At 56.2% G+C, this 21,889-nt stretch overlaps 1 protein-coding gene across 1 annotated transcript; it reads left to right on the top strand.

Annotated features, from left to right (window-relative positions):
• Positions 1–1,041: 1,041 nt before the first annotated feature.
• NT5C1A (5'-nucleotidase, cytosolic IA) lies at positions 1,042–13,061 on the top strand. The gene is given in 7 exon segments (XM_075047387.1): positions 1,042–1,146; positions 1,149–1,289; positions 7,411–7,578; positions 8,415–8,544; positions 8,862–8,984; positions 9,433–9,617; positions 9,908–13,061. Coding segments are annotated over 7 exon segments (1,218 nt in total). The 3' UTR covers positions 10,274–13,061.
• Positions 13,062–21,889: the final 8,828 nt, after the last annotated feature.

Raw genomic sequence — 21,889 nt, 5'->3', positions numbered from 1 at the left:
GCCTTCTTCAGCAGCACCCAGCTTCCCCTGGCTCTGCTCTCCTGGTTGAACCTCAGTGCGAGCGAGATTGTGTTTGATCGGTCTCATGGGCAGGGACAGGGAGGGTTTCCAAGGCTGTGGTCCATAGGGAGGGTTGGTGTTTAGCTGCTGGCACAGAGCTTTGGGCAAAACCCTTCTGCTGGCCTCGGTGCTGTGGCTCTGTGACCTCGTCCAAGGCGCTGCCCTGTGCCGGGTGAGATGAGGTGGGATCCCCCATCACTTGGCCCTTCCCGGCTGACCAGTTTTGGTCTCTGGGGTAAATTCCCTGCTCCCTGAGGGCTTCTGGGATTCTGCTGGTCATGGTGCAGTTTTCAGCCTGAGCTGAAAGCTGGGCTCTAGACACAGCTCTGTGTCTGGCCTCAATCCCACCAGCACTCGTGGGAGAACGTTTAGCGAAGAGCCTTAATTAATATCCACGCTCGTTCCATTAACTAGCACACAGCGCAGGTTACCCTGGCACGAAGAAGAGCGCGACCGCCCCTGCGACCCACCACGCAGCCACCACCGTGGTTGCTCCATCCCCTCCAGCTCCCAGTGCTGACCACCCCTGTGCCATTCCAGCTGTCCGGTCCCCTGGCATCGGTGCCAGTCTGTGCTTTGCAAAGGTGGGCAAACCCCAACGACCCCCTGAGAGCGAGCTGGTGTCTCCCATGGGTGCCCTGTCACCTCCTGCTCCCCTGTCTTCCCTAGGGTCTCTACTGATGGCATCTTCTCCCCCTTTTTTTTCCCCCTTTTCCCTTCTTTTTTTTCCCCCTTTTCCCTTCTTTTTTTTCCCCCTTTTCCCTTCTTTTTTTTCCCCCTTTTCCCTTTTTTTTTCCCTTCCCGGGGGTTTGCTGCCCCCGGGGCTGCCCCTGCCCTGCAGCGGCTGCCGGAGCGCTCCCTCCTCCATCCCCCCCCGCAGCACCTCGGGATTTAGGGAAGCTCGGGGAGGGAAAACGGCGGGGCGGGCTCGGTCCCGAAGAGGTTAAACCGTATCCCGGTGGGCTGAAACCCCGGAGCTTCATGGGATGCCTTATAAAGCGCGCTCCGCCGGCCCGGCAGCCGCTCCGGGAGCTCCCGGTACGTGCGGATCCGCCGTTGCCGCCGCAAACGGACCAGCAGCAGCCGGTGCCCCGGAGCCGCCGGTGCCCCGGAGCCGCCGCGCTATGGAGCCTCCGGGCACGGCAGGGGCACCGGGTGCGGCGGGGCGGCCCTGGGAGGAGGCCAAGGCTTTCTACGACAACCTCGCCCCCAAGAAGAAACCCAAATCGGTGAGAACGCCCCCCCCGAGGTGCCGAGCCGGGCTGCGTTTTCCCACCCCGGAGGGGAATTAGCCCCTCTGGGTGCCCCCGGGTGTTCCGTCTCCTTCGGGTCCCCCTGGGTCTCTCCAGGTGCCCCATCTCCTACAGGTTCTCTAGGGTCCTCCTGGGTGCCTCATCTTCTCTGGGTTCCCCCGTGGAACCCTCTGGCTGCCCCATCTCCTCCAGGTGCTCTGGGGTTCCCCTGAGTGTCTCTGTTTTTTTTTTTTTTCTTTGACCCCCATCTCCCTCCAGGTCCTTGGGAAAGCCCTGGGTGTCTCTGTTTTGGTTTTTTTCTTTGACCCCCATCTCCCTCCAGGTCCTTGGGAAAGCCCTGGGTCTCTCCAGGTTGCCCCCATGGCATCTCTGGGTTGCCCTTGGTTTCCTGGGGTCTCTCTGGATCCCCCCCAGTTTCTCTGGGTTCCTGCAGGTCCCTGGGGGGTTCCCTAGTCCCTCCTGGGCTGAGGTGTCCTTGCGGAGCGGCTCCGTGCCCCGTGAGCTGCCTGTGCCAGGGTGGGAGGCCCTGCCAGGGACAGGAGGGGTGGCTGTCGCGGAGCAGGGGGACAACCCGGGGGCCGAATCCTTGCCCAGGGCAGTGGGGTGTCACAGGGGTATAGGTGCCCCTGCCAGGCTCGCCTGCTCCGGGAGATTAGAGGGAAAGCCTGTGTTATCTAACCAGGGCTGAGCCTGCCGGGTTTAAACATGGGAGCGCCTGGAAGTGCTGCCGTATCTCAGAATAGCTGCGGCAGCGTGGGGCTGGCAGCCTGGCAGGGCTGGGGGCTGTGCACCGGATCGGGCTGGCCCTTGGCCCCGCAGCCTGCGAGCCCACCCAGCCACGGCCATCCTCGAGGCTGCGGGTCCCCCCGAAGCGTGGGGCTGCGGCAGAGGTGCTGCCCACGGTGTGAGGTTGGGAGCCCGGTGGCAGCCGGCACGTTTTGCGACAAAGCTCTGCGTGTGACCTGTCCGGCGAGGGGAGACGGCCAAGCCCCCGCTCTGCGGACCCCAACTGGGAGCAGCCCCTGTGCTTTACCCGCTGGGGACCCGGCTGCAGCCCCTGGTCCTGTATCTGCTGCCAACTGGCAGCGCTGCTGCCTTCACCCTTCCCGGAGGAGAGGGACAGCCTGGTTTGGTGGCGGGGACGTAGCTGGTTGTCTTTCATGCCATGCCTTCAGCCTCCTGCGGATGTCAGCCCAGGCTCCTCCTCTTCCTCTCCTTGCAGCGAGCTCGATGACCAGCGTGCCCGTCTCTGCTGTACAGCTGGGGAAACTGAGGCACGGGGCAGTGATGTGGCTTGCTTACACAGCAAACCAGCAGCAGAGCCGAGATCCAGGCACTTGGGCCGTGAAGTGAGGCTGTGCCATCCACGTGTGTGGGGCTGGGGGCGATGCCTGCGGTGCCTGCCCAGCCCCGTGCCCACGGCCAGGCAGCTCGGCTGCCCTCGCACACAGCTGGGCTGCCCTGCCAGGCAGCTGTCAGGCCCTGTGACGGATGGCTGCAGAGCAGTTTTCTGCATTATAAATAATGTGTTTGGAAAACTCAAAAACATCTCAGCCATTGCCTTGAACTTTAATCTGATCCCAAGCAGGGGGCTTGTGGCCACCCAGGGCTCCCTCGCGCACACGGGAAATGGAGTTTGCTCTTGTCCGTCTGCGCCCTTGCAGGTGCTGGGTCTGTCTGTCCTCTCGGCCAAACGCTTCTGCCAGCCGGAGCAGGTACTGGTGGGGGAGCAGGCACGAGCTGTGGGGGCTGCTCCTTCCTGGAGATGTGCTGTAAGATGGCAGGAGGCAGGGTGATTTGGGGGACCATTTTTGGAGACCCCGTTCCTGGCTGGGAAACGGGTTAACAGGGCGTCCCCGCAGCCCATGGGGCTCCCTGCTTTGCAGGGGTCTCCGGTCTTCTCACGCCCTGGCTCCCACGTCTGCTCTGGCCTCGCTCCTGCCAGCTGGGGAGGTCAGCGATGAGGCTTGTCACTCTTCAGCAATGTGGAAAATGTCCCCCAGCCTCTCCAGTGACGCTGCGTGGGGGGGAGAGTCTGGGTCGGTGGGAGCTGGACTTCTGCTAGCTCCGCTCCTCTGGGTGCCCTGCTCGTCCCCTGCTCTGCCAGTCACCTACACCCATGGAGACCCATGTGGCTCACCAGTGTGCCTCATTTTTGGGAAGCTTTAGCTGGGGTGGGGGCCATGCTTGACCCTGGAGCAAGCCCTTCCTCTTCTCTTTCTGTGACCAGATCTCACACCAAAATTCACCTCCAAATTTTGAATTTGGCCACACGGATTTGGTCTTCTGCAGCATCCAGGGAAGTGCCCGGAGCTGCCAGAGTTCCTCCAGGTTTTTAGGATCAAGGTGGGTCCAGCAGATTCAGCCCCAGGCAATGCAAAAGGATCAAGGGGTGCAGAATGGGGTCCCCACTGTGGCTCCTGCCTCAGAGCCAGCCAGTGATGGTCTCCAGGGCTGGCAGTGAAGCCGCTGGTGTTGGGTGCCACTGTGGGCACCTGTGGCTCTCACAGCTGGGAGGGCACAGCCCCGCTGCACAATTCCGTGTGGGATTTCCAAATATCTGCCTTTAATCCTTGGGGGGCTGCTTAGGATTTACGGCCGATTAGGAGGGCGATTTAAAGGCCTGCCAGCTGTTTGGTCTGCAGAGGAAAATGTGCCATTTCCAGTCACTACTGAAATATGGCTTTACCCCAAAACTGGGGTGTTTGGGTCTGGGATGGGTTTTGCACTTTATGGAGGCAGAGCCTGCTGGCAAGGTCACTTATGCTTCTGAGATGGGGTTTGGACCTCGTGGACCACCTGGAGGCTGTGCCAAGGGCTGATGTTCCTCTTCAGAGGGCTGGGATGTCAGGACGTGTCTCCGGTTGTCCCTCCTGTCTGGCTGAGCCTGGAGATGGACCCAGGGTTGGGATGGGTCCTTCCCCCGTGCTGCCCTGCTCGCATTTCTGTTAAAGACATCATTAGTCTCTTGCTTGGTGTTCAGGATGGGGCTGGATCTGACCTTCCTGTGGGAAGGGAAGAAGAAGGGAGAGGAGCTCGTCGTGAATCCCCAGGCAGCAAATTTGGCTGGATTCAGCTGAGCAGAGCCCCACAGCTGCTTCTGGGGCTTGTGTTGGATGATGAGCTTTAATTGACCTTGGCTGACCTTGGATGCTGCTCTGAGGGTAAACTAGAGTTTGTCATTTAGAGTGTCCAAACTCACCAGGGCTGGGGCAGCTGGAGCAGGAGGCTGCGTTGGGATGGGGTGCTGTGCAGGCTCGATGACAGCTCGTGGGACTAAATGCATCCCGGTGGGGACTGCGAGTGGGACCTCTCCCATGCACACGCTTCCTATTAAAAATGAAGGGTGCTTTTCCCCAAAACTGTGATGTTTCAAGGCAAAGTGAGGTTTGTTGGGTTGTTCGCAGCACTCTGATGGAGGATTTGAGGTGCTGTGGTTCCTGTAGTGCTATGACTCTTTAAAGGCCATTTTTGAATGTAGTAATGATCACTTGTAGTACTAGTGGGGATGGAGAAGCATCCAAACAACCCTGAGGAGGGAGTGTTTCCAAATGCAACCTTCACTTCAAAGAAATGTCAAAATGTGGCTCCCTCCTCACAGAGCAGAATTGCCTTATTTTTCAAATGTCAGCGTTTCCCAGAGAACAGCAGGGCTGTTCCAGCCCAGCCGGAGCTGGGAGCTACGTTAGCGCCCGGGTGAGACTTTCCTACAGAAAATGCTCCAAAGGTGCAAATCTTCCTTGGCAGGAGCAAACAGGATCCAGCAGGTCCCATTCCCAGAGGCCGGGCTTCCTGCCCGCAGGCAGCTGGGGCTCCAGCAGCCCACGCTGGGGCAGAGTTAGGCCCCAAGCTTACGGTTATTTTTATTGCTGTGTTTATTACCTCTTAAATTAACCTCCTGGAGGCTGGTGCCTTTAAATGGCAGGGAAGGGACCTTGAGCAGCCTGTTGCCGTTGCGCAAGGTACCTGTGCTCTTGGCACCCGCCGGGTGCAAGGTGTGTGCCGTGGGGAGATAGAGATGCAAATTCAGGCTGGGCACCCAGCTAGGCTTGGCTTATGGCCCCGCACACGCATCTCACCCCCTTGAACATGCCTCTGCGCTGTGCGTGCTGCTGACCTACTTTCTCTGCTGGGGATCCTCCGCCAGGGCTGGCTGTGGAGGATGCTCTGCCCTGCGGTCCGGCGGGGACCGGGATCGGGGAGCAAACTCCCGGCAGCTCTCCTGTGTATCCCGATAACCCAGCACTGCAGGGACTCGTGAGCAGCATGGTGTGGCAGGACTCCTTGCTGAAGGCTAATGGCCGGATGTTCCGAGACCTTTAATAGTTATTAATATTTTCAGCTAATAAATGGCCCATGACACCAGAGTTATTAATTAATGAGTTGGAGTGCCAAGACTTGGCCCATGACAAGTTAACAGCTAATACCCACTGGGTAGCTAAATGTAAGATGGGGACCTGGCTGCGGTTCACTTGTGGGAGCGATGCTGGTGTTGCTGATAAACTTCTGCATGGACCTGGGTGATCCTGCATGTCCTGAGGGTTGTTCACCTGCTCTCTCAAGAGCCTCTTCCAAATGGGACCTTATTTCTCTGCAAAGGCAGTGGGAAAGGGTTCCCTCTGGCCACAGCGATGTTCTCAGCCTGAGCTAATCCGTGTCTAGTCCTAATCGCCCACTGCTTAATCTGCTTGCTGGGGATTTTGGGTACCGATGTGGCCTTGGAGAGGTGTCTGGGACCGACCGCGCTGCAGGACTGGCTCTGGGCACTGCTTATGGGGTGGGTGCGGTGCTGGGAATGGCACAGGGGCTGCCATTGACTCATTCCTGGGTGCGTCTCCATGCTGGGCAGGATCAGTGGGGCCGGGCTGAGGGCAGAGTGAGCCCCAGGGCAAGCCCAGCCCTGTGGGGAGTGAAGATCCCCAATGCCAATGGGGTACCTTGTCCTTGCCAGGCTCCTGTTTCTGTAAAGCTCAGCCCTAGGCAGGGTGGGAGCTTGAACTTTGGAGCATGTGGGTGTGCAGAGTGGCTGGCCAAGGTGCCCTCCTGCCCCTGGGCAAACGGCATTTCTGGAGGATTACTCACAGGGCAACGTGCTACAGGAGGATCCTGGAAATCACAGAGGAGCTGAGGTTGAGGTGTTTCTGAAGTGCTGACGGCCTGGATTTCCCAGGCTCCCTGCAGAGATGCATCCCTAAGTGCAGCCAGGCAGCGTGTGGGCTGGGACTGGTCACAGCTCCCGGGTAGCATCCCCCATGTGAGCTCCCGAGTCCTGTCCTGCTCCCAGGACTCGTTGCAGGCAGAGTCTGCTGGGAACAGGGCTGCCTGTGCCACTGTCCCTGCTTAGGATTTGCTGTTCTGGAACTGAGGATTTGTTGGCCATCAGTAATGAATTTGCTTTCATGCTTGCAAGTGAGTGATGGGGATTAACACCCTTCTGCCCTCCAAGGGGAGAGGGAGGACGGGTGGGGGTCAAGATGAGATTGACTTTCCTGGTGTCCCCTGTCCCGCTGCCACGTCTCACTAGAGGCCCCTTGTTGACTTCGGTGGATTTTGGATCAAGCCCTCGAACATTAATAATAATGACTCATAAATCATTGCTTGCACCACCTGTTTGTCATGTTTCCACCCACAATAACTATATCAAGTGTTTTTATAAGCTGAGCTGGCACGGGTTGTTCATCACATCTGGACAGCATCGTGGGAGCGTGGATCTGGCCAAGCTGCAATGTGTGGTTTTTTTCCTGGCTGGGGGGAGAAAAACCACGCAAATCCCTTCTGCATGGGGTTGAGTGGTTCTCCTGGGGTAGCATGTTGGGTCCGGGTGGGTCCTGGGAGCCTGTTTGCAGTGGGAGGGCTCGGGCATGGTGCGAGCAGCAGAAAAAGGCTCTCATGTATCCCAAATGTGTGGGGACGGTGCATCAGGGCTTCATCTGTTGAAGCATTGGAAGATCAGGGTTGCACCTGCCCCATTATCCTCCAAATCGCTATGAGGTGTCACTCGCTTCGTTGCCTTTTGTGTTGAAACTTAACAGATACCTTCTCAGGCAGCGGGACTGGGTGCAGGGGCTGCCTCCCCATTTTCTCCCTTTCCCCGCAGCCAAAGCCTGAGAACGCCATCACCATCGCGGTGTCGTCGCGAGCGCTTTTCCGCATGGAGGAGGAGCAGAAGATTTACAACGAGCAAGGGGTGGAGGCCTATGTGAAATACCAGCTGGACCATGAGAACGAGCCCTTCCTCCCTGGGGCTGCCTTCCCCTTCGTCAAGGTGAGCATCCACCCGCCTAAGCTGAATCTGCACTGTGGTCCTGACCCAAAAGTTCTGGGGAGAGGGGAGTGCTATGGGGTGCTTGTGCGGCGAAGGGATGGGAAATGAGCAGCGTGGCAGAAGGGATGTAACCACAGAGCAAACAGAGGTCAAATAAACCTCCCGGCAAGTTATGTGCTTCTTCCAGGACTGAGGAAATGCTGAATTTTCCAGATTGGCAACTGAGCCCAAGAATTGAAGAAATCGTCTCTTTGGATCATATTAAAGTTTCCCTTTAGGGAATTATTTTATTTTTTTTTAATTACAATTTATTTATTCTTTTAAATTGGCTGAATTTAGCCTTGCTATAGAGTCAGCCAATTTCTAATTTTGACATGTTGAAATGAGGCATTTCAAACTTTAAAAATATTTTCCAATTTCTGCCCCAGTTCCACTGGATTCAGTGCAGTTTTGTGTGCTGGCCCACACTGAAGCAATCTCTTGTCCATTCCCAATGAATAAACTAATCCAGTTGGTGGGGAGAGACTTGTTCTCTTTCTGATTGCTTGAAAAACACTCATTTGTAACTTTGAGATAATTTATTCTCATCTCCTAATGAAAACTTGAAACCTTTTGTGTTTGAAAATAGAAGAGTAGCTATGTTTTTTCCCCCAAATCAGTTCTTTTTTCCCAGCTAAAGCTGCTTGCTGATGTCAGGTTGGCTCAGGGTGTAGTTGGGGTCGGGCCAGATCCCTGGTTTTGGTGAACAGAAGTGTTTTGCTCGGTGAGAAGGCGGTCAGGGCCATGCTTGGGGCTCGCTGACACCCACCTCCCCACTTTGCCCTGGGGTGCTGCAGGCGCTGGAAGCAGTGAACACGCAGCTGCGCGAGCTTTACCCCGACAGTGAGGAGCTCTTTGACATCGTCCTCATGACCAACAACCATGCCCAGGTTGGGGTTCGCTTGATCAACAGCATCAACCACTATGGTAAGCTGAGAGCAAAGCTGTCCTTTGCGGGGGTGCTGACGGCTCTTGGGCAAAGTGTTATTGCCTGGCAGCAAGATAAGGAGACACTTTCTCCTGCCTCTTCCTCCAAACCACATGCTGAGCCCACTTCTCCCAAATTTCCGGGGCTTTGAGTGGAAGTTGGCTGGTGGCAAGGATGCTCTGGCTGCTGGCCATGCTGTTGAACGGCAGTACCAAAATTAGCGCCCATCCTGCCGACTCTTGGGAAGCCACAGGGGAGCAGCGTCAAGGCTTGTTTGGGGGGCAGTCAGGCTCACCCTGGGTCCATCTGTCCTCAGATCTGTTCATCGAGAGGTTCTGCATGACGGGAGGGAACAGCCCCATCTGTTACCTCAAGGCCTATCACACCAACCTCTACCTCTCCTCCGATGCCGAGAAAGTGAGTGGGGCCATTGAAGAGGGTGAGTCTGGGGTCCAGCTTGAGTGGGGGGTAGTGGGGGGGAGCCTGGAGCCCTCAGGGGGTTGGTGCCAGGAGTGATAACTCCAATGTTCCTGTCCCTACATCGATGTGCAGCTAGGGTCTCCCTTGTCCCACATCCCATCCTTGATGCTCCAAAGAGCCTCTAGTTTCCATAGAAATAAGGCTTTCCTTGAGCTCTACAGCTCTTCCAAGGCAAAGGCACTGTTTTTCCCTGTTAATTCTTGTATGCAAAGGGAGGTTTGTCATCTGGGGATTTGTTTTTGCTGTAAAAGGACTTGGATCCAAGCTGCAGGCACTACTGGGTGCGTGCATTTCCTTGCAGTGTTTGCTTCCAGCCCGTTGTGTTTTGCTGTGCTCCTCAACGGATAAGTGATGAGGCTAGGTTCTTGGGTAACTGCCACCTCTTGCCTCACGCTTTACGTCCACAGGGATCGCTGCAGCCACCATCTTCAGCCCCAGCAAAGACCTGGAGGTGTCGGAGAACCAGCTGCGGGTGGCGTTTGATGGTGACGCCGTGCTTTTCTCTGATGAGTCGGAGCAGATCGTGAAGGCTCACGGCTTGGACATGTTCTTTGAGCATGAAAAGGCTCACGAGAACAAGCCTCTGGCACAGGTAGTGCTGGGGTGCGGTCAGAAAAAGCCTTTGGGAGAGAGACAGCCCGCAGGGATGCTCTCGCCTCTGGGAACAAGCCAAGGGTCGGCATGTTGAGTGTGAGATGGGGTGGGTCAGCAGGATGGTACTGCTGGCCCACGGGATGGCTGTGGCTGGCCCCTCACTGTTGTTTTTGGGGGCTCAGAGGGAGAAGGGGTTAGCTAGCATGTCTGGCGCTGCTAGGACTGGGTGCTTAGAGGAAGGGATAGCATGGAAGTCTGCAAAGTGATGGTTTCTTCTTGCTTTGGCAGGGACCCTTGAAGGGCTTCCTGGAGGCCCTGGGGAAGCTGCAGAAGAAGTTCTATTCCAAGGGGCTGAGGATGGAGTGTCCCATTCGCACCTACCTGGTCACTGCCAGGAGCGCAGCCAGCTCGGGAGCTCGGGCCCTAAAGACTCTGCGCAGCTGGGGCCTGGAGACGGATGAGGCTTTGTTCCTGGCTGGGGCTCCAAAGGGGCCGCTGCTGAAGAAGATCCGTCCTCACATCTTCTTTGATGACCAGATGTTCCACGTGGAGGGAGCCAAGGAGATGGGCACTGTCGCCGCCCACGTCCCCTACGGCATCGCCCAGAAGCACAAGCGGCCGGCGCAGGAGAAGCAAACCCCGAACAGCAAGTAGCGGAGCTGGGTGGTCCCGCAGCCCCCAGCATGCGGCACAGACTTCACCCCACGCACCACGCTCTGACCTGGGTTGTGGTCTGCAAGGCAGAGAGCATTTGCCCTGGTGAGCGTGAGGTTATTCCCCAGCAGGAGCCTTGTCGGGGGACATGGATGGAGGAGAGGGCTGACGAAAGGCTTCCTTTCGCCTCTGTATTTGTTGCAATGTCGTGGCATTGTCCCGGTTCCCTGTGGGGCTGGAGGGTCTCCTGCGCCAGGCAGCTCCACCAGCCGTTTCCCTGTTTGTCCATGCTCTGCACTTGCTTCAGGCAAAATCCCTCGAGGATGGATCTCGCCTTTTGTGGACTGTTTGTGCCAGGCAGGTTTAACCTATTGGCTTTTCTTTAAACCCCCAGGTAATTCCCAAAGCCTTTGATTTACAAAGCAAATGTTCAGGCTGAACTGTTGAACTGGAAAGCTGGGAGCACACAGAGACCCTTCTTGCAGCTCTGAAACAAAATGTTGTGCTTTTTAACTAAAATTAAACCATAATATTGTTCCTTCGCAGACCCAGTCCCTGCTCCCCAACCAGAAAATCTTTCATGTCTTTGTCCTTTTACCAAGATTTTGTCAGCTGACTAGCTTTCCTTTCATGCGCTAAAATTTGGAAAAATAGAAACAAAAACTTACATATATTTAAAAAAAAAAATATCCTGTTTCCTGCTTGGAGCTTTGGGCTAGTGTATTGTTGGCCCAGGTTTTTAAATTTGGGTTTCACAATTGCATGGGTTAGCACTTAAAAATAATAATCTCAGTGAGGCATCCAAAGCCCAGCTCTTGTGTGAGCCGTCCAGGGTCTGCAGACACATGCCTAGGGCTTGAATTAAGTTAAAAGCAGGCCCTAATATATTAGGGACATCATTTGAAGTCCATTTAGGTAAATCTGCAGAGAATTTCAGCCTGGGGGTTTTAATCAAAGGATTTTTTTCCCCCTTTCTAGGCTGAGCCCATATGAGTTGATAATCTCTTTCTCCTCAGCTTCTTAAAACCTCTGGTGTTTCCTAAAATAGACACCTCTGCTAGTGATGCTGTGAGAGAGAACCAAATCTCTGATTAAAAAACAGGAAGAGAAATCAATTGGAGAGCTGCTCCAAAATGGGTGTGAAAATCACACTGATGTTTCTGCACAAAGCCTTGTCCCAAAGGACACTCTCAGGAGAAAAATTTGAAGACTACTTCTTTCTTGTGGGTTTTTTTTTTCTTTTTTTTTTTTTCTTTTTTTTAGGCAGTACACCCCATGGTTGGGCATGAAGGATGCCCAGTGTCATCAGATAGTAGTTTTCTACAAACACCAACTCCATGGGCTGAAGTTTTCCAAGGTATGTGTCTGCCTCTAGCTCAACTTTGCAGGGAGGTTTCAGCTAAAACAGCTCAGCCCTTCCCAAAAGCGAGGCTAGAGCTCGAGTTATCACGCTTTTGACAAATATATAAACAAGCTGGTGATGCCTTCAGTGGCTCGGGAGACTGTCTTCTCATTGCACTAAATCCTGCTCTAGCAGTGAAAAGCAAATTGCACTTCCCCCCCCCCCCGCCCCCCAAACTATTTAACTTTGTTAACAGACTGTTATTTGTCACGTCTGGGTGACAAGCACCTTAGAAGAAGGTCTAAAATCGAAACAAACAAACAAAGTCTTGAAAGTATTTCGGTAACACATCTATTAATATACAGGTTTATAAAAAGGTCTTATCTTTTTAATGTGAACCCCAGATATTGGGATGTGAACTGTATCTCGGAGACCTTTTTGGCAGCTGGGAGGGGGAGAACAGCCTGGCCTCCTAGTAAACTTTTCCAAGGTGTTTCCTGAAGATCGTATCGTGGAAGCCCAGCCAAGGCCAACTCGCAAATGGGCTGCACTGGGGCCTCCCGCCAGCCCGGGAGGTGACGTTGCAAGAGGAATAGGGTTGTCAGCAAGCCCTTAGGAACCCCTGGCCAGGTCAGGGTGCTGGTGAGATCGGCTACGGGGTACAAGCACAGCCACTGGGGATGGGTGCTCGCGCTGGGTGCCGTGAGGCATGCGTGCTTTGGATGAGGAGCATTGACATGGCTGGGCTGTGCAGGAGGAGATGCCCTGTCTGAAGGTGCTGTTAGCTCCGGGGAAGCAATGTGTTGTGGTTTTGGGACAGGGCCCTGGATCTCAGCGGCTTTCACTGCTGCCTTTCTGGGCCATGAGATGCACAGGGAGCTGGGTGCAAGCTGGGGGGCAGGGGCACAGTGCAGGCAGGAATTTTAGTGACTGCATAGGGTCCTCCTGCTGTCAGGGCAGCTTAGGGACTCGCTGGGAGACTTGGGGCTCAGGAAATGGGCTCCAAGTGAGGTAGATCTCCCTTAGCACCTCTTGAGCCCTTCCTGTGTGGGGAGGATTTTCCGTTCCTGCAATGGCTGCCCCATTTGCTTTTATCCACATGGTTTCCTATGTTGTGTTTTTTTTTTTTTTTTTTCCCTGCGTCACTACAGCTGGCAGATGTGGATTTGCTGCACTTTCCTCATGTGCCCATCCGTGACATCGCCTTGGGCTGGGGGAGCAATGCAATCCCCAGGACTGGCTGCATGGGCTGGGCACATCTTCCACCCTGGTGGGCCAGTGTGGTTGTGCCTCTTGTGCTGCACTGGCCGACGACTGGACTTTCCCGCTGTGTGTTGTTGCTGTGGGTTTCATTTCATTGTCCTCCGGCGGTTTTTCTTGTGAATGGACTGCCATGTTAATGAAATCTCTCTGGGTGTTTTTCTGTAATAAATTGTGTTGGTCCCAGCCCAGCTCTCTCTGTTGCCATTCTCACAACGGGTATTTTGGCTCCCTGGTGCAGCCAGCAAGAGTCTGGGGTCCCTGCTTGGGACCTCCCAGGTTTTATGGTGAAGGGGTGGGGGTGACGAGAAGGAAAAGAGCCTTTTGGGATTTAAGGGAATTCAGAAAATGTAATAAAAGCAGCTACCTGGGAACTGGAGGCCTCTGGGAGAGGGGGGATTCCAGAGTTGAGGGATGTGCTGTGATATAGCTACCTTCCTCTGCTTCGTGAACAGGCTTTTGTTGTAACCTGGACTCGTGATGAAGTCCTGGATAAAAATACAATTTGGCAGAAGACTTTTGTCAACTTGATCTTCTCCCAGCCAACAGGTGGGAGGCAGCAAAAGCTTTTTAGAGGAGATTTATTGCTGCTGAAGTACTGGGTTTATCCAAATAGCGACACTGCAGTTCTGGTGTTAGCTCCTTCCTGCCAATAAGGAGAACAGATGGGTTAAGGGGAAGCAACAAATTCTCCATCCGTCACCAAATATAGCCAAGGAATGTCCATAGGCCTCAGGGCAGCATCTCTGCTATGGGTGTTCATTTAAGGGACGGATGGCCCTCAGCAGAGAGTGTTCTTGTGCAGCCTTGCTTGCTGGAATGCCTTCCCTGCGCCCATCCCCAATTCTCCATGTTCTTCCACCAGATGCCTGGAGGAAAACTCAAATTCCAGCACTGATAAGACCCATGTTGCACCAGTGAAAGTCCAGGTGAGCCCACCCAGTCCTGAGAGGTCAGGATGTCCATGCCAAAGCCAAGAGCTGCCTCTGACGTTCATGCAAAGACTGCCCCGAGCCCTTGACTCTCCCTTGGGGACCAGCATCGGCAGTGGGGCCAAGGAGCCAACGGGTCATGAAGAGACATAGGCCAAGGCCATGCAGAGAGAGGAGGGGGAGGTTTGCATAGTTGGGTCTGTGATGTCTTGTCGTTGGTTTGCTGCAAGCCTGAGTTTTTGTTTCTGTTGCCTGTTTTCTGAGCTTTTTCCTTCATCAGGCATCGAAGGGCTTTGCAATGAGTGTGCTTTAAAATAAAGAACATGGAGGAGGAGAAAGCGGAGGCAGAGCTGATGGAGAATTATGCTGCCACTCAGCTATTGTCAACACAGATGTTCACAAGGTAATCACGGCCTTTCAATAGCAGGAACCGCTTTTCATGATGAATCCAGGATTTAACCCCAAAAACTTGTGGGGTTTCTTGGTGTGACACCCCTGATAACCAGCTGCATGGCAGGAGGGGCAGGCAGAGTGTGGACTCTGCTCTCCTAGTCCTCGTGTACATAGGGTAAGTCATGACGCCTCCCTGCCTCAGTTTCCCCATTGCCATAACAGAGATCAGAATGATCCAGAGGTAACCTCAGGTCTGGAGGATGACTCCAGCTCCTTGGAGAAGAAAAGCAGAAATCCAGGAGTGCTCTTAAGTGCAAAACCCCATATCTCTGCAGTGATGCCTGCAGGCCCAGCAGCAGGTCCCAGTGTGTAGGGGCCATGCAAATACAGGCCTGTCCCAACAACCCTGTGGTCTTGGCCATGAGGGGTCCCAGGCTGCACTGGCAGGGACTCTACCTTGTCCCTGCAGCGCATTTAGTTTTACGTCCTTTCCAGAGTGCAGAATAGTGGCCAACAAATGTGAGCAGGGACTTGCAGCCATCCCAGGAGGCTAAAATGTCAGGGCAGGGGACCTGGTGACAGGCTGACAGAAACACTCGGAGTTGGAAGAATAGATAAGAGGACCTGGCGGCAAGAGAACAAGCAAAGGGCACTTGCTATCAGCGCTAGCAGGGCCGTGCCAGGATTTGAACAGCCTGACCATCTCGTTCCTTCGACACCGCTATTTATAGCAGTGTTTGCTGATGCCTCTGTCACCGGAGCCTAAAATGGTTCCCCCATGTGCACCCGGGGTGGCTGGGCTCAGCCATCCCGTGCTGGGAAGGCCACCAACGAAGCAGTGACTTAACGGAGCGTGTGTGAAGCTGCTCATTGCCCTGCTGATGGAGGAAGCCGGCATCTCCCTCTGCCAAGAAGCAGCTCCACGCTGGGCCAGCTCCTTGGATGATGCACCAGACGGTTTTTGTTTAAGGCCTGGCCCCTGGCCAGATAGAGTCAGTGGGGTAAATAGACCCACCTTCCACCCCGCTTCTTCTTTCCCCCAGAACTGGGGCTTGTCCGGCTCTGTCTGGAAGCCAGCAGTTTCCACAGCTTGATGTTGGTCCTTAAGATAGCTGTGGGGTTAGCTCTGTGTGTTGCCCATGCTGGTGGAAATAACCTTCTGGTTACAGGGCTGGAGCAAAATGCAAGAGGGCAAAGATCTTGTAACCGCAGAACAAATATGTCCCATTCCCCGTCTGGAGATTCGCCTTTTTAAAAACTGCTTAGTTTTCTCAGTTCTGCCCAGGCCAGTGAGCGACAGAGGCGGAGATCTCTCTGTCCTGGCATTTTCCCATTCCTGCAGCGAAAGCTTCGTTACCAGGGCTGCACTTCAAAGCTTTGCTGGCAGCGCTGTGCCGGATAGGACTGCGCTCATAATCCCACCGAGGAGAAGAGGAGGGGGTGTCCGCAGCCCTGGGGCTACAGATGCCAGGCAAGTATGGCTGCACCCGCCAGGGAGCGATGGCCAGCCCCACGCTGCTGTGAGCTTGGCACAATCGGTGCCAAATTTTCCAACCGAATGACTTGAGAGGAGATGGGCATTAGCGTTTAAAAAAATATACAGATAAAATCCTCGGGGATAGCATCCAGCAGTCCTGCACGCAGGGTGGGACTTTTGCTTGTTTTGTCTTAGGGCAAATCGCGTGGTTCTCCCTTCTCTCTGTGACAAAAAGGGGAGCCCGGGACTGGCTCTGAATTTTTAAGCTTTACTCGGTGGGTGCTCACATCCAGCCGGCCAGGAGCACCCACGAGCAGCCCAGCAGCTGGAACTGGCCCGCGCTTGTGCTGCGGCTGCGTCCTTGTCACCGTGGCTGTCAGCAGCGAGCAGGGAGCAGCGGTTTCCCCCTCGAGATAAAGCAAATCCATTCAGGGCTCTGCAAGTTAGCGTCTGCAGGCAGCGGCGTTGACACCGTCCCCCCGGTGAAACGGTTCCAGTCACCGCAACCAGACCACCGCTGCTGCTCAGAGGCAGCGAAGCCCTGAGGGAGGACCGGCGGAGTCTTTATTTGGGAAATTCTGTGAGAGGGAGGATAAATGAGGGAAAAGTTGCCCTGTGAGGGAAACCTGGCTCCGCGCAGCGCTTGCTTTTGGGCTGCATCTGTCGGGAATTTGTGCACGGGTGGAAGTAGTCGCGTGTGTTGGAAATTCACGCCCATCCTGAGCGTGGGAGGGGAACGGTGGGCTCGTTTCTGCTGCCACAGCCGTGGGGACGGGGACGGTTGTGGTGCCGGGGACGGTTGTGGTGCCGGGGACGGTTGTGGTGCCAAGCGGGTGCCACGAGAGGGCGTGAAGGGCTGCGCGGCGCGGCGGGAGGGTGCGATGGTGGCAGGCGTCCCCCTCGCAGGCCTCCTTCGTGGGCCAACGTCCTCCAAGCGGCATCGCCGCCTTCCGCGGTGCCGCCTGTTGGTCTTTCCCCTTCAGGCGTGTGTTTGGGGAGCGTGTGAGCGGGCATCTCCGCCCTGGCACAACCCCGGTGGCCATCTTAGCCCCGAGGCTGTCCCCAACCCACCACCTCATGGCGTATGTCCTCCGTGGGGAAGGGCAGCTGCTTGAAGCCCACCGAGCTGGAAATGGAGAGGTTTTCCTCAGCGCCAGCTCTGGCATGGGGCACTATGTCCACAGGTACCAGTGTGGCGCTGAGGTAGAGCCGCCATCTTGGGCACTGTGGCGCTGAGGTGGGGCCGCCATCTCGGGTGCCGCAGCAGGGTGGCCATCTCGGGCACCATGGCACGGCTGCCATCTTAGGCACCTTGTCACCCGGGGTGACCAGGCTGGGTGGCTGTGGGGCCACCCCGCACGGCATGGCTGGGGCAATGGGGGCCTTTCCCGCTGGCTGTATAAACAGGCCCCCGCTTCCTCGGCGGCCTGGCGGCCTCCTCCAGGTGCGGCTGGGAATCATTAGGAGCTCTCCGCGCTGGGCTGAGTGTGGGAACTGGAAGAGAAAGCTGGAGAGAGGCCTTCTTTCATCTCCCCACTCCCTCCTCCCCCTGTGTCTGCCAAGCCTGGCTTCCTTTTGAATCCTTTAGCTTGTGCCAAGCGAGGGAGAAGGGGGGGGGGGGGGGATAAAGAGAAAAAGGGAAGAAAAAAAAAAACCCACAGGAATGTGTCCAGGGATCTGGCTTCATTCAGGCTGCCGAGCCCTGAATACCCCAGCTCCCGCTCGGGGAGCCAAAGGGAGGGAGGCCACGGCCGCCCCCGCGACAGAGGCAGGGGGAAAACAAACAGGGAAGCGGCATTTGCGCCGCGGCTGTTACCACAGTGACTGACAAAGGGCTGTCTGGGAGGGGGCCATGGCCGCGTTCCCCCACCACCACCACCGCTGCCGCCACGGGGCTGGGGAGGCGGGAGCGCCAGGTCAGGGTGTCCCAAGTCCCGCAGAGGGGGGAGCGAGGGCTCTCGGCGTCTGGGCGAAACCCGGGCCGTGTTTCATCCCGGCATGGGGATGTGGTGCCCAGACAGACGCCCTTGTGTCGGGCCTGTCTCTCAGTACAAAGGCGACAGGGCTGCTCGCAGGGAGGGCGCGAGGGGGAGGGTGGGAGGCTTTTCTCCGGCGCTTCAGGAGGATGGGTTTTTGACTCGCTGCCGACTTTATTCCCAGCAAATTAATAATTTCCTCTCGCGGCAACAATGTTGGCCTGTGTGCGTGCGTGTGTGTCGGTGTCTCCCACTGCCCTCTCAACCGCATTTCCCCCTCTCCCGGCCACGCACAGAGGGTCCGTGCCGCTCACAGCGGACTTCCTCTGGCCTTGTCCTCATCTGGGCTTCTTCCAGCTGTGCGTAACTGTCAGATTCGGCCCAGCTGTGATGGCTGCTGCCTTGGGAGCATCCCGGCGGGAGCACTGGGCCCGGCTGTGAACTGATGATGTGAGTGCTGGAGGTGGCAGGGGAGCATGTTGGGTGGCAGGGAAAGAAGGCACAGCTCCAGGAAGGAGCTCTCGGCTTTGCAGCCTGTCTGGCAGAGCACTTGGTGAAATGGGAAAGCAAGCAGGCAAGCAAGCACGCAGGGCAGCCACCAGCACACGCTTGCCTCTGCGCCCGCCTGTGCAGGGTGCTGGAGATGCAGGGCAGCCGCAGGACAAATCCAGCGTGCCGGACGGGAGCACCGGCCACCCCAGCTGCTGCAAATCGCCTGGCACTTAATCTCGTGGTGGTATGTGTCACCCAGGAGTACTTGCGTAGCTGTACACACTCGCACGAGCCCGTGCACACACACTTGCCGCTCCTCGCGGCAGCGGTCTGCTCGCGCACATGCCTCCCTGTGTGCCATGGCTGTGCTCCGTGCGTGCCCCCTGCGCGTTCACTCCCATCGCCCTGCAACCCGTTCCCACACCACCCTGCCTGCACGTCTGCCTGGAAACGTGCAGGGCTGCCTGCGTGCCCACCACAGCACAGATACCTCTCTCTTGTGTGGGCGCACAATATGGCATACAGTATCTTCTGGGAATGCAGTCCATTTCTCTGGCAGCATTGTGTTTTGTTCCTTATGTATATCCCCGGGGTGGTGCCACAGGTGGGCAATTGTTCCAGCTGACAGCCTGAAAGGCAAAGAAACAAGATTTAACTTCCTGCTATTCAATTAGAGAAAGTGAGCATTCATCACCAGCTGCTGGCTGCTGGCAGGAACAGACCCACCCGCCGTGGCGGGTGCAGGAAAAGCTCTCCTCGGCAGGAAAGCTGCCTGCTGCCGCGGGCACGGCAGGCTCCCTGTGCGGCCCGGCTGCCAGGGTTGATCTGAAGAGCCTCTAGGTAAGGCTGGATGCTTCCCCTCCTCTCCTCCACTGCAGCTGATGTTCTCTCCTGTGTTTGTTTTTGGAAAGGAGGTTGCCTGCCCGTTCAAAGCAGCCGCATGGAAAGCACCAGCGTGGGTTGGGGGGGACACTAAGCGGGGAGCAGCCACGCAAGGAGGGAAAGCCACGAGCTTGCAGTGCTGGAGGGGATGTCAGCACAGTGGCTTCCCCCCAGGCCAGCCCCATCACTGCAGGATCAGCCTCTGCCCTGAACTCTGCACGATCCCTGACCCTGGGGCCTCTTGTGGCTGAGGGTTGGCGGCTTTGGAAGCCCTTTGGACGTGCACTTCCCCTCCTCTGTGCTTGAAGCTTGTCTTGACCGAGCCAGCAGACACCGGCCGGTGTGTGGAGGGGCAGGGGATGATCCCCGTCCCTATTGAGGCGGACTGGGAGCCTCCTTGTCCCTATTTCCCCACACATGTGCACAGTCCCTCACGGTATTTTCTGGGCTGGCAAGGGAGAACAGAACGCGCACTCCTGTGAGCTCCTTGTCTGGTTACAAGCCTGCCTCCATGTTTCCTTGTGCTGACTCTGAGCCACCCATGAGGCACCCGCTCAACTGAGGCCTCGTGGAAACCCCTGCAGCGCCCAGGCTGCAGTGGGGAGCCACAGGGCTTTCAGAGGCTCCCTGGCAGCTCCATGTGCTGGGAGCCCAAGGCCATTCCTGCTCCATTTCCTTTCCTCACTCTTCCCCTCCTGAGGCTGATCCAATTGGAGAAGAGTCTCCTGCTGCCTCCTCTCCCTGTCCCTTCCCCGTGCCATCTGTCCCCAGCACAGCGACATCTTCACAGCTCTGCGCCGGTGGCATTTCTGCTAAAGGTCCTTTTGTACACTACACCTCTTAGTTGGCTCTCTATTTTTAATCTTTCCATCTCCACAGGGTCTCGGGGTATCCTCCAAGCTGGATGTGATCATCAGGGATACAGTTGGAATCCGTTTCACATTGCTGCACCAAGCCACATGCACACGTATATGTTCACATGCCTACACGCACGCTGGCTGCCGTGCCAGACTTCGCAGCACTGTCACTCTCCCCTGTTGGAGAAGACAGGCACCCCATCGGGTAGGACCGAGCTGAGCACAGCACCTCGCACGAACATCGGTTGTTACCCCAGACTAGGAAGGTAAAACGCTGCAGCCAAGACAATCAACAGCAATTAGCCCTTTTGGGAACTCAAATTGAAATGCTGCAGAGGCTTTTTGGTGCGTGCCGATTGCTCTTCCTCCGGTCCTTTGGAAGTGATGCGAGTTGGACATGCCAAACCACTGGTCATGTCTGAGCAAAACTTGGTGCCTCGTGTCATTTCCATGAGGCTGGGAGGGCTCGGGGTGGGGGGGATGTCTGTGAATGTTAAAGGCACTTGTGTACCCAAGCAGTGAACGAACATGCTGTCATTACCTCTGCAATGCCATCTGGCCAGCAGCAATGCAGCTAGAACCAGGGCTGTGTGCAGAAGAACATTTTACAACAGAAAGCAATTAACCGAATAAAGCCCTTTTTAAAATCCAGTAATTAAAAACAGTCCCTCCCCCTTGTTTTCCTTTTAAGCTGAAAGTTGCTGTTTACTCATTTGCTTTACAAAGTGTGCCTTGTTGTGGCTTCAGAAGAAATGAAAGTTTGAAGTGGTTAGAGAAGAAAGGCTTTGGGGCTGGTGCGTTCCAGGCAGGGCGGAGGGGCAGGGGCTCTCCAGCCCGGCTTGTTTGTATTTGTTCTTGTCTACTCACAAGATCGCTAAACACACATTTAACAAGTGGTGAAACTGTCTACCAGCCTGATCTCTCCCAGGGTTCATGAGAAGAGGCCTGGCACATTAGCATTGCTGGGGGAAGGGGAGGGGGAGAACAGGCCTTTTGAAGGGTTGGTGTTTTGGGGCTGAGCGAGGGAAGGGCTCCTTGTGCAGGCCAAGTCGCAAACAAAGGCATTGTGTTCCCCGGAGCCCTGGGGACTGGCCCCAGGGGAAGGCCAGGGCCTCGCTTCACCAGCGGTTGGGTTTTCCCATCCCGGCTCCTCTTGTTGCTTCAGCACGGGTTCAGCCTTAAGGCCACCCGTGTCCTTCCAGCACCCAGAGACAGGAGCGGGACTGGCACCTCGAGTCAGCTCAGCCTGCCCCTGACAGCCAAGAGCCAAGGAACCCACCGCAGCGTGGAGGGCTGCAGCGTTCATGGAGACCATCCTGTACTGCTGCAGCTCGCCTTGTCCGCATTGCGCTCTCCAGGTCTGAAACGTGAGAGAGGAGCAGACCTGTGTCCACCGACAGTAAGTTTCTGGGCCCTCTCTGTGTAGCCACAGGGGAGCCCTGACCTCGGTTTGGGCTTCTGGATGAGCCAGTAACCCCAGCTGTCAGCAGGGCTGGTGCAATATTAATTACCACTCATTGCTGCTTCTCTGTAAAGTGAGTGCCCAGTGCATTAGCATCATTATGGGTGGGGAAACTGAGGCATATCAAGGGCGTTCAGTCCTAAAACGCTGGCGTCGTCTGACGCTAACTGTCGGGATGCACTGCCGATTCCGGAGCAGGAAGGCAATCCTGTCCCTGGCTGTCCTCCAGCCCCACCGACCTGGGGATGCAGTGACAGAGCAGTCTTATGCCTGGCATTCACGGCTGCAGGTCCCAGCCTTGCCCTGGGTATGGGCTCAGGGGGACAAGCACCGTCTTACGAGGCAGAAGCTCTTGCAGAGACAGCAGCACCTCTGAGGTGTCCCAGCCATGGGCTCGGGAGGTGCAGCCTCATGGTGCCTCATCCCACGGGGTTTGCACGGCTGTCCAAAGCCGAGCCGCATTCTTGGCCGCGGCGGCAGAGCCGGGCGCAGACCCGCCGCGGGGCAATAGGCGTGAGGACACAGACAGCATGTGCCAGGGTG

The sequence above is a fragment of the Buteo buteo genome, chromosome 16 (genome assembly GCF_964188355.1).
Source record: "Buteo buteo chromosome 16, bButBut1.hap1.1, whole genome shotgun sequence".
Taxonomy (NCBI): Eukaryota; Metazoa; Chordata; class Aves; order Accipitriformes; family Accipitridae; genus Buteo; species Buteo buteo.
Note: the sequence above shows the minus strand (reverse complement) of the source record. Positions and strands in the feature narration are given on the sequence as shown.